Source organism: Enhydra lutris, unplaced genomic scaffold (genome assembly GCF_002288905.1).
Source record: "Enhydra lutris kenyoni isolate GAN:26980312 unplaced genomic scaffold, ASM228890v2 scaffoldscaffold15, whole genome shotgun sequence".
In the NCBI taxonomy this organism is placed as follows: Eukaryota; Metazoa; Chordata; class Mammalia; order Carnivora; family Mustelidae; genus Enhydra; species Enhydra lutris.
Window position 1 is genome coordinate 2,914,640 of NW_019154099.1, and position 10,972 is coordinate 2,925,611.

At 53.0% G+C, this 10,972-nt stretch overlaps 1 protein-coding gene across 1 annotated transcript; it reads right to left on the minus strand.

The window, feature by feature from the left end:
* Window positions 1-2,179: 2,179 nt before the first annotated feature.
* LOC111147161 (motilin receptor) lies at window positions 2,180-4,326 on the minus strand. Its single transcript, XM_022503057.1, has 3 exons — window positions 3,465-4,326; window positions 2,339-2,728; window positions 2,180-2,214 (listed from the first exon to the last, which is right to left on the minus strand). Exons 1-3 carry the CDS (start codon window positions 4,324-4,326, stop codon window positions 2,180-2,182), a joined length of 1,287 nt encoding a protein of 428 aa, XP_022358765.1.
* Between the last annotated feature and the right edge of the window lie 6,646 nt (window positions 4,327-10,972).

Genomic DNA, 10,972 nt, shown 5'->3' on the forward strand with positions numbered 1-10,972 from the left:
TCTATATCTATATTACACTTAAGATATCAGTAAGGTTCTTAACCATGACCTTCCATAGGGAAGAGGCCTCATCGGACTGGCCCACAGACGAACTCCCATGAGCAGAGACTGTGTGCGGCAGTAGGTCTGACACAGCCCTACAAAGGGCCACCAAGCAAAGGAGTGGCCGGGGCACGAGGCTGGCACGTCCCCTGTGAGAATCCTGCTGGCCGCAACAGTGTTCCTCAGCCCATGAGGTTTCAAAGAGTTCTTGAGGCGGGAGGATGGGGAGATGGTTCTGGGACAAAAGAAGTCAAGGAAATGCTGGGTGAAAACCTGGGGCCTCGGATGTGGTAAGTGCTGTGGTGACTCTCAAGGAGGCGGGGTACAGTGTGCAGTGCCTTCCTGACATATTTAACCACAGAGTCCTTTTTTGCAAAGACTCAACCAAATACATGCTGTGTACAGTTTAGGGACTGCCACTCCAAGGCGCCACTACCTGCTTCTCCCCTTGGCAGAGACGCAATGCAGACAAGACTTCTCTGCGGTTCCGGGAGGACCAGGGTGTTAGGACCCTTCACGGGGACCTGAAGGCATCACTGTATTTGGTTAGTCAGTATAAAATGACAGACCTTGGAAGAGATTAAGCTGAGTGAAATAAGTCAAGCAGAGAGAGTCAATTATCATATGGTTTCACTTACTTGTGGAGCATAACAAATAGCATGGAGGACAAGGGGAGTTAGAGAGGAGAAGGGAGTTGAGGGAAATTGGAAGGGGAGGTGAACTATGAGAGACTATGGACTCTGAAAAACAATCTGAGGGGTTTGAAGGGGCTGGGGGTGGGAGGTTGGGGGAACCAGGTGGTGGGTATTAGAGAGGGCACGGATTGCATGGAGCACTGGGTGTGGTGCAAAAACAATGAATACTGTTACGTTGAAAATAAATTTAAAAAATTTCAAAAAATGACAGACCTTTGTCAGCACGTTGAGTGGACTCTCGTTTATAGCTTCACCATTTGTGGTTTGCAAAAGAGAACTCTGAGTCCTGCCCACCTCCAGGGGGCGCCATTCATACAGACTGTGGAGCGATCAAGGCCCCTTGGAGCCAGGGAGGTGGCAGCAGCCCTGTGAAAACAGGTCTGTGTTTTAAACTGTAAAACACAGTTTACAGGGTGTTACAGGTGGCTCAGTGGGTTAAAGCCTCTGCCTTTGGCTCACGTCGTGATCCCAGGGTCCTGGAATCGAGTCCCACATCGGGCTCTCTGCTCGGCAGGGAGCCTGCTTCCCTTCCTCTCTATCTGCCTGTCTCTCTGCCTACTTGTGATCTCTGTCTGTCAAATAAATAAATAAAATCTTAAAAAAAATAATAAACTGTAAAACACAAAACAGTAACAGAACTGTTGGCTGGAATGTCTGACACATTCTTTCACCCCTGACTCCTTTCATCCACTGACTCCTGCATCTTTGCACAGATGCTGTGAGTACCACGTCTCTGGGTGGGAGGAGGTTGAAAATCTTAAAGACTGGCGGGCGTTCAGCTTCAGGCCCACCAGTCGCTGTCTAGGACATCTAAGACTCGATTCCATCACCTGTAAACCAGGAATGATGACAACAGGTATCCCACCAAGTTGAGGAAAATAAGGGATAATAACCATCTTTATAAATGTCATGAGTAGTCACTTTGTAGGGAAGCCAAGTCTTGCTGCCGCTCCCTGCCCTCAGGCTTCCGTGCTGGGGTCCGCCACCACGCAGCCGTGGCACTGGGCGATCCCGGGGGGCAGACTCAGGGACAACTGGGCTGCAACACGCTTATGCACTGAAGTTCTGAAAGATGGTACTGTCCCTCACTCTATGATTTGTTCTCAGCCAGGAGTGAGGTGGGACCCCTGGAAGCTGGCCTCTACCCAGAATTCCTTTCACTGGCTTCTAAAAAATTCTGCCTTAAATAATTTCTGGAATAAAAGCTCTAATTATCCTGGGTTCCTTGTATATGCACCCGTACATGTATATCCAGAACATGAAAATACAAACACACCCCTGATCTCAGAAGTGTAAATTTTCACAGCAGCATCTCTCTGTACGACTTATTAACCAGAAAAAGAGGAATCATGTTTCCCAAGTCTTAGGAGAACGAAGGCTTAGAAAACCTCCCCAGAGCACAGTTTGTGATGTGGCATTTCCCGAGGCTGAAATCAACATCCTCAAGGGGTACATGCACAGAAGATGGTTAAGTTACCTGCATTGGTTTAATAAAAAAATCATGCTGATGAAGTTGCTGATCAAGTTGCAAAATCCTCACCACTCTTCCCAGTTCTTCCTAATGGCATCAGTTCCCCACTTCCAGTCCTTTCCCTATAGACCTGTTTTCCCTGAAGTCCCAGCCTTGTGAGAGGAAGCGACTTGTTTGGCCATGCCGGTGGATGATGTCTGCACGTTGGCGCTTGTCTCTGTGTAGCCAGTGGTGTCTCCTCCTGTGCCCCCCTCCGTGTCCCCGCTTCTGCACACACTTCTCTGTCTGGACCGTCTAGACTGTCTGGCCAGCAGCAGGTTCCAGGCCGCTGCTCTGTACTTCTTTGAAATGAGGTTGTAGAGGATCGGGTTGATGGAGGCACTCAGATAGAAAAGTTGCAAAGCAACAATGTTAAAGTACTGAGAGAAGTTCATCATCCAAGAATCTTCTGTATTTATGTAAATGATTCTGCCGACGTGGAAAGGCAACCAGCAAACTATAAATGCCAGAACCACCACCACTGCAAAACAAGGCACAGGCACCACAATGAGCTAAAGCATCCGAGAACAAACAAGGGCCCCCGAGAACCATCCAAAATAATAAACAACAGCAAACAAATTAAATAAAACTTTTACCTAGCCAAATCCCGGCCCAGAACAACTTCCAGGGTGCAAACAGCACCCATATTTGCTTTAAGACTGCATATACGCGTTATCAAGGCTGGACATATAAACCCGCAGGAGATAGTTCTACTAACAAGCTGTTCTGGCAGGCTTCCTTCCACAAACCTACTTCAGAGACATGTTCTCTGTATTCTGCTGAAAAGAATTCTGCAACAGGTCTGCACAATCTTTTGTTTTGCTTTGCCTGCGGGATAACTTAACGTTAAGGTGTTTGTTTGTTTGTTTTTTAAAATTTAGCTTAATGTGCTCTACCCCATCTCCTCAAGGGTACTATGAGTAATTCTCATCTAACAGAGATGAGCGGTTGGTTTACCCATCCCGGATCAGCCCAGCTTACGGATCCCGCGGCTTAGCGGACCCAGGCATCCCACCCTCCGGGGCGCCTTGGGGTTACCCAGAGCTAGCAGAGGACTGGAGACGCTTTTCTCTGGAGACAGGCAGGACCGACAGTTGGAGGCTGGAGCAAAATGGCACAAGGAATGTAGCTAGAAGTGGCGCTGGGAGACGAGGGGAAGGGGACGCTGCCTGGACCGCGCGGGTAGGTGTGTTTGGAACACAGGTGGTGCCACTTACGCAGGACGCGGACCGTCTGCCGGTGGCCCTTCTCGCGCCCCGAGGCGGCCCGGCCTCGCAGGGGCCCCCGACTCCTCCACAGCTCCCGCCCGATGAGCCCGTAGAGGACGCTGAGGCACAGAAAGGGCAGGAAGAAGTAGGCGGTGGTGACCCACAGCATGACGCGCAGTGCGCCCAGCTGAGATGGGCTGGGCCGGCACTCGCGGCTGAACAGCGCCGCGGCGGCTGCGGCCTCAGGCCCCGACGGCGGGGACGGCGGAGGCGCCCGCGAGGCCCCGAGGGGCGACGGGGTGAGCGGCGCGCTGCCGTTAAGGTCCCGGACCACGCGGACGCCTGGGTCCTGCTCGACGCCCACCAGAAAGAAGAAGGGCCCCGCGGAGAGCAGCGCCACGGCCCAGAGCGCCACGATGAGCGCGCGGACGCGGCTCCGGGTGACGAGGACGCGGGCGCGGAGCGGGCGGCAGATGGCGAGGTAGCGCTCGACGCTGAGCGCCGTCATGTGCAGCAGCGTGGCGTAGGTGCAGCCCTCGCCCACGTAGAGCGAGAGGCGGCAGAGCAGCTGCCCGAACACCCAGGGCCGCGAGCGCCAGAGGCGGTACAGGTCGAACGGGAGCCCGAGCAGGATGAGCAGGTCGGACACGGCCATGCTGCCCAGGTACAGGTTGGTGGTGGTCCGCATGTCCGGGTTGCGCCCGATCAGCAGCACCGTCACCACATTGCCGCTCACCCCGACGGCGAAGAGACCCAGGCACACGGCGGTCACCGGCACCAGCGCCCCCAGGGGGAAAGGCGAGCAGAGGTGCTCGTCGCAGGGCAGCAGCACTCCCTCCGCGCCGTCGCTGCTGTTCCAGGGGCCGCCCATGGACGCGCCGCGCCGGGCGGACGCAAGGACTCGCTCGGCGCCCCTCCACGCAGCCGCACCCCCGGCTGGCACCGGGGGCCGAGTGCGAACCCTGCCGGCGAGGGCTTCTTCGGGCGTCCGGCGCGCAGCGGCTCACGCGCCTCTGTCCGCACTGCCGGAGCTCTGCGGCGCGGCGCGCGGGGATGTGACTCTGCAGGGTCCGCTTTGAGGCCCTCCGGAGCTGGCTGCGCGCAGTCTCCGCCCCCGGCCACCGCCCGGCCCATTCCCGCCCCGCTCCCGCCTCACTCCCGCGCCCTCTCGTCTGCGGGTCGCGTGCCAGGGAGCTTCCCTCCCAGCTAACTGGAACGCGGGAGGCGGCCGTGGCGCACGGGTCCTGCCCCGTCCAGGGAAGCGGCTGCTCATCCCCCGTGAGGTGGGTTACTGACCCCAGCGGAGCGCAGGCGCTTTGGCCCCTCGAGTACAGAGGGGGACCTTCTAGCGGACCTCGGCTGGTGGCTGTGTCCAGGCGCTTCGGAAAGGCTGCCTCCGTACTAACATTAGAGGAGTCTAAACTCCGGAATCTGGGATAAACTCCCGGATTCTAGTTCTGTCTCTACAACGAGTGATCTTAGACCCGTCCCAGCCTCTTCCAGCCCAGGTCTCCTCTTCTGTTAAGTCTGCGAGTAGGAGTGGAGGGAGTTGAGCAGATAATTTCAGCCACCCCTGAAAACCCTGGAATGGGTGGGCATGACCACGACTACTTGTTTTAAAGAACAAGAGTTAAGTATTAACGTGTGTATTTGAGGGCTTACATGTGTTGTATTGTTCCTATGTACAAAATATATTTTATAAACTAAAAAGCAGAGTATTTGCCAACACTAGGAAGAACTAAAATTCTGGGGAAAAGACGAAAACTGATTTGAGTCAGTTCATTGCGGTCTTTGATAATAGCTGACCCTTACTGAGTGCTTAGGGTGTGTTTGGCCCTTTGTTTTTCATTCAATCCTCATGTCCTTGGGAGCTTGCTCATTTTACCCCTGAACAAAGTGGGACTTGCTTGTGATTTTATCTCCTGGTAAAGTACACCCTCCGCTCCCCCCACCCTACCCAGGAGTCTTGAAATGCTCCAGTCTCCCTGTGGATGAGCTGTTCCTCCCATGCTTCCCAGGCAGGGGGGCTCCTGTGGACATCCCTCATACCCTTTCATTACCAGGACCTGGGAGCCCTCTTGCATCTCAGCCTCCATCACCCCCTTTTGACCTCCATCCCTGGCTTTCTAGCTTACTTTCTCTAATACCTCAACTCCTGCAATCCTCCACCCACCCCGGAACTCCAGATAAATTGCTGGTCCTTATTATTATTCCTCACCTGCCTCAAGTGCCTCCCTTCCCTACCTGATGCAGTTTAAACTCCTGATTAGCAATCCCGATCACTCCCAGGCAAACACCTTCAACTCCTGTGCTCTTTTCTCTGTTGTCATACAGACAGGGTCGCGTTGACAAGAACACAACCATGCCCCTGGTTAAGTCCAATCTTCTGCCTACTTCGGGCACCCTCCCAAATAGCTTGATTGTGCTTGAAATTCACCACATCTGGAGCGGCTCTCCTTTTTCCCTTGGCTATCCTCAGACTTACCTGTTCCATCCACTTTTCCATCCTCCGGACCACTCTTCGGTACATCCTCCTCTGTCCTTAATTCCCAGAACCTCCTCCTTCACCCTCGTTCTCACCTGGTCACCTTGCTTCTAGGAAAGAATAGAAGCAATGGAAGAGAAATTCTCCATGTTCCCACCCCACCCCCACATGCCTCCTCTCATTTCGGTCCATGTGCAGATGAATGAGTAGGTGGGATTTGACCTTGAAGTCTGCTCTGCCCCTTTCTTCTTCCTTCACCTCCTCAAGGGCCTCACTCTAGCAATTCCCTCTCTTGCATCTTCAGAATTTCTCCCTCTTCTGGATCATTTCCATGTGTCCAGCACAAGTATCGATATTCAGTGTCTCCACTTTTTCTCTCCCTCCGTCCACCCCCAAACAAAGAGAAAATGCAATTTTTTCATCTATTGTTGATCTGATTTTCCTTTCGAGCATTCACTGACTGGGGAGCAAGAGAGTTAATTGTCTAGCCTGAGTAAAAGCCTGGTGCAGTTGGAAGAATGGGACGGTGTGTGGTGTTCGGTTCTGGATAGCATGCTTCTCCCCGAGCCGCCTCTTCCTCCTCTGCCTTTCTCAGGGGAGCCCAGGTGTTTGGGGGTGGACAGGGGGCTTGAAGTTCCTTGTGAAATAAAAGGGACAGGGACACCCTACTTTGTGTGGGTTTTTGGGGTGCCCAGGGCTGGCATTTGCCACATTCCAGTTCAGTGCCCCCTTCTTGCCAGCCACCAGGTGCTCTGCTAAGGCCAGAAGAGAGGGCCATGGTAGTGAATTTGTGGTCCATTTTTTTGACTCAAGGGATGCTCCCTGGCATACCTGACATCTTCCCTTAGCTCTCCCGCGTGCAATCCCTGAGGTTCTTCCCTTTTCTCCATTCTGCCCCAGAGTCTGATCAACCCAACCTCTGCTGAAGCCTCCTTGCTCCTTTCCCCATCCCCCAGGGCGGCCGGCGCCGGGCAGTCTCACGAGTGTGACCTATGCGGTCTCCCACTATTCTGTATACTCACCCTCCATTCAGACACTCCCCTTCTTTGTCTCTCTACACTAATTATCACCACCTGCCCTACTATTTAATGTACTTAACTCTTTGTTTGTTATCTGCCTTGCCCCTTCCCCTCCCAACATCCTATGGTCCAGAAGGCAGGGCTGTGCTCTGTTGTGTTCTGTGCTCTTCCCCTAGAGTCTGGATCGGTACCTGGTACAAAGTGAGAATTTAATAAATATTTGTTAACTCAGGGCATGAATAAGCTTCTGCAGAACCAGGTACCATTATCTTCTTTACAATTCCCAGTGACTGAGAATAGTACTTTGATTAGAGTGGGCGTTCAGTGTTTGTTGATGTTCTGGTTCCAGATAGTACACCGATATGGAGAGGTGGGTTTGCAGCAGGTTTTTTCTACCTTTCGAGGCTGCAGCTCAAGCAGGACTTGGTCCGTGGGGCAGATCTAAATCCTTATCAATAAAATGGTTTGGTGTTCTGTGTTTTAGGAAGAAATGAGACGAGCCATCTGGAGAATGACTAAATCTGCTTTCTACTTTGTATCTCTACGGTTATCCACCAGCGTACTGACTTCATACATCTGACAGGAGGACGAGGACGTCCTCAGGCGTGTGGGCACCTTTTCCCTCTCCCTTGTGTGTTTGCTCCTGGTACTTGTGTGGGGTGAGAGTGAGGCCAGGTCTGACCCCACTATGGCTCTATGTCCCTGGAAGCAAGAGATTGGTATCATTGATCAGATCTTGGCTCCTGGCTGGAGGCCTCACAGTTTGGCTTTTTTGGCAGGCTGGGATGTCCTGACTAAAAATAAAGCTAACGCTGGCAGTGGGCAAGGTGCTGTTCCAAGTATTCGCATATTTTAACTCATTTCATCCTCAATAACAGCATTATGAGGTGGGTCATTTTAGGACACCCACTTTATTTTTCCAAGATTTTATTTTTAAGTAATCTCTACACCCCACATAGTGTACTTACAACCCCGAGATCGAGAGTCTCATGCTCCACCAACTGAGCCAGCCAGCCAGGCACCCTGCAGGATGTCCATTTTACAGATGGGGAAAACCAGGCACAGAGACTTGATCTCACGAAGTGGAATTCCTGGCTGCTTCTCAGGTGGCCATAACCACAGTGCCATGTGGCCTCCAGCTGTATAGACCATGGCACTAGCAACCTTAGGGGTGGGTGGCATGTTCTGGATTTGGCTAGGAACACGTCGTTTAGCTCATATTCCAGATGCGAGCTGGACAAATGGAAGGACACAGAAAGTTTTGAGGAGCAGTAGGTTACATCCATAATTTGCAATTTACCTGTTGACATTTGTAAAAACTTCATGGGTCTAATTCTCGGTTCCGCACAGAAGAGTAGGATGGGAGGCAGACGTTGAAAGCGGAAGGCACACAGCAGCTGACCCACATTTTGTAGCATTTTGAGCCAACATCATTTAGCTGGGAAATTGCATGAGACGTTCCAGCTTTTCAGCTTGTCTTGCAACATGGTAAGATCTGGTGGCTCTGGGCCCACATTCCCTGAAGGTGGTGGCCCTCCAGGCTGAGCAGGGGCATCTGTGTTTGGACAGACACCCACTCAGCGGGCACGCTGCAGCCTTCATCCCTCACACGGTGGCTGCTTGGGCTGCACACCCAGCCTCTTCTTCACTTAAAGACCTGCTGGCTCCTGTAGGCCCCTTTATTTAACAAAGTATGGAGATGGCAGAGCTCTGCCCTGGAAGGGGTAGGAACCCCTGGCAGAAAAGGCTGAGGGCTGGGTCTGGCTGAACCTCTCCTCCAGAACCTGACCGCCACCTTGACCGCGGGCCTCAGGCTCTCCCAGGTTTCTCTGTACACAGCAGGGACATGGCAGGGGACATTCAGGTGAGACTCCTGATACGCTGTGATTGTTGCTGTAGCAATTTTCTCGTGGTCTAGTTTCTCCTAAGAGAGACAGGCTCCCCCCCCCCCCCGTGTGATGATTATCAAGGGTGCTGGTGGAGAGGGAGCAAGTCCCTGTGAAGCGTGGTCAGAAAGAGGGTGTAGGACTTGGGAAAAACCCTCCTAGAGATTCCAGGACCCCTTTCCCAGCCCCAGCTGATAGTCCCCGGTCAAGAATGACTGTCCAGCTCCCGTGCCGTGGCCGCTCACCCTGGGTCCAGTTGGGCTCCCCTTGCTGTGCTCTCTCTGCCATGCTGCGGTCGGTGGCATCTTCTGCACCATCAGCCACAGGAGCCCACTCGGCTGACGTGGTGACGCCACATCCAGACTTAGAGGGCTAAGCCCTGCCGCTTGAAGTGTCGTACCACCCTCGAAGCTCAGGAGATCCTGAGATATAAGCCATGCTTCTCCAGGCTCCTGTGATAGCAAAAATCTCAGCATGTTCATGAAGATGAAAACAAAGAGGGAAAACTATGAACATTGTTTATGATGCAGCCAATCTGAATCGCAACATCTAGGGAGACCTGCGAGTGCTTCCTGAGAGGACTCTGTTCCTCCTGCCTTCCCTTCTTCCAAGTTTTTCAGCACACCGTCTGTCCAGTCAGAATGCTGCACAATGGCCATGTCCACACAGTGAGGAAGAGGTGTCTAAAGTAACAAGGAAAAACTTCTGGGCACCCTCATCCTTATAGTCATCTTCTGGGGGACAGAGTTATTATTGTTGGCTGTTTCCACTTCTAAAGAGGGCTAGGTATAACTTTGTCTTAGGAATTAGGACTATGAAGGTTCTTACTCTGTTTCTGGGGAGCGGGATGGAGGTAGAAGGACGTCTGTCTTTGGGGAATGCCTCTGTCTTTCGTGTGGGGGTCAGAGTGAGCGCTTTCCTTGGGGAACCCTGCACAGAGTGTTGAAGAGTGTGGGGGCAGAGTCACCACTTAGTACGTGGACTTGGGCAGGTGTCTTGATGTCTCAGAGCCCCCGGCTCCTCATCTGTATATAGGGCCCACCTCACTGGGTTCTTGTGGAGAGTAAAAGTGAAGTCCTCAGCTCACGTAGTCAGCCCTCTGTAACTGTTAGTTCTTCTTAATCACGATAATAACATAAAAAAGATGTCCTTGGGGCCAAAGAGCCCCCTATCTACTTCTTCCTTTGGTCAATTCTTATTATGCCTTCTGTCCCCCATACCTGGGCCCCTGCCCTTAGCACTCCTTCCATTGTTTTCTGTCGAAAGCCCAACCCACGTGCCTTTCAGGAGTGCCCGACGTGTTACCATTTCTAGGCCAAGTTTCCCAAGCCCCTTGGTGTGATGTGAATGTAGTCTCGATGCCCTCAGAGCTCTCATTAGCTCCCTGATACCCCTGACATACTGGGGCATCAGTGCGCAGACTCCTTCCCGTCACCTCCACCTCCCTGGAGAGCTGCCCCCGTTACAGCCTCTTGGCGCCTGTGCGGGCAGCTGGGGGTGGGCCATGGCGAACTGGCCAGGTGTGCAGGTGGAGTGCGTGGTCGGCACAGGGCAGGGTCTTCTGCCCGAGTCAACAGCCTCTAAGGACCAGTGCCCTAACACCTCACCCATTTGTTTCTCGTTCCCTAGAGCCTGCCTTGAGTGTGGGGGACAGTCTAGGGGTGTTATCCATTTGGTGGCTCACCGTTCTAGGTTGCTTTGGTCATAGGACATCTCCATTAAAGCAGATGCCCCCTTCATCTCTAAGGTAGGGGAAGAGAGAAAATCGAACGCTTCTGCCTGAAAGTGACTGTGCCAGCTTCAAGCTGCAAGTCCCTGGGCTCCAAAGCCACCCCACAGGGATTCTGCAAATATTCATCTTCTTGGCCCACCCACTCCCTGTTGGGCTTGTCAGCAGGGGTGCTGGAGGGCAGGGGAGTAAAGGAGGCACTTGCTCCTTCCTGTTGGTGCTCCTTTCAATGTCATCCCATTCCTCCTTTCAGTGTCATCCTTGTCTCCTTGTCTCCTCCCAGCAGCACTGGCTTTGGTCTCCAGCTCCTTTAGTCACAAATAGAAGCCCCGCCAGCCTCAGGCAGGCAGCCGCTCCTCCTCAGATGTCTGGTTCCCAGTTCCCAGGGCTCCTGTAAC

Coding starts and splice junctions, on each gene's coding strand:
- LOC111147161 (XM_022503057.1), bottom strand. CDS start 4,326: ATGGGCGGCCCCTGGAACAGCAGCGACGGCGCGGAGGGAGTGCTGCTG. Junction 2,729..3,464: donor GCAGACGGTCCGCGTCCTGC/GTAAGTGGCACC, acceptor CTTGTTTTGCAG/TGGTGGTGGTTCTGGCATTT. Junction 2,215..2,338: donor TGGGACTTCAGGGAAAACAG/GTCTATAGGGAA, acceptor AAACCAATGCAG/GTAACTTAACCATCTTCTGT.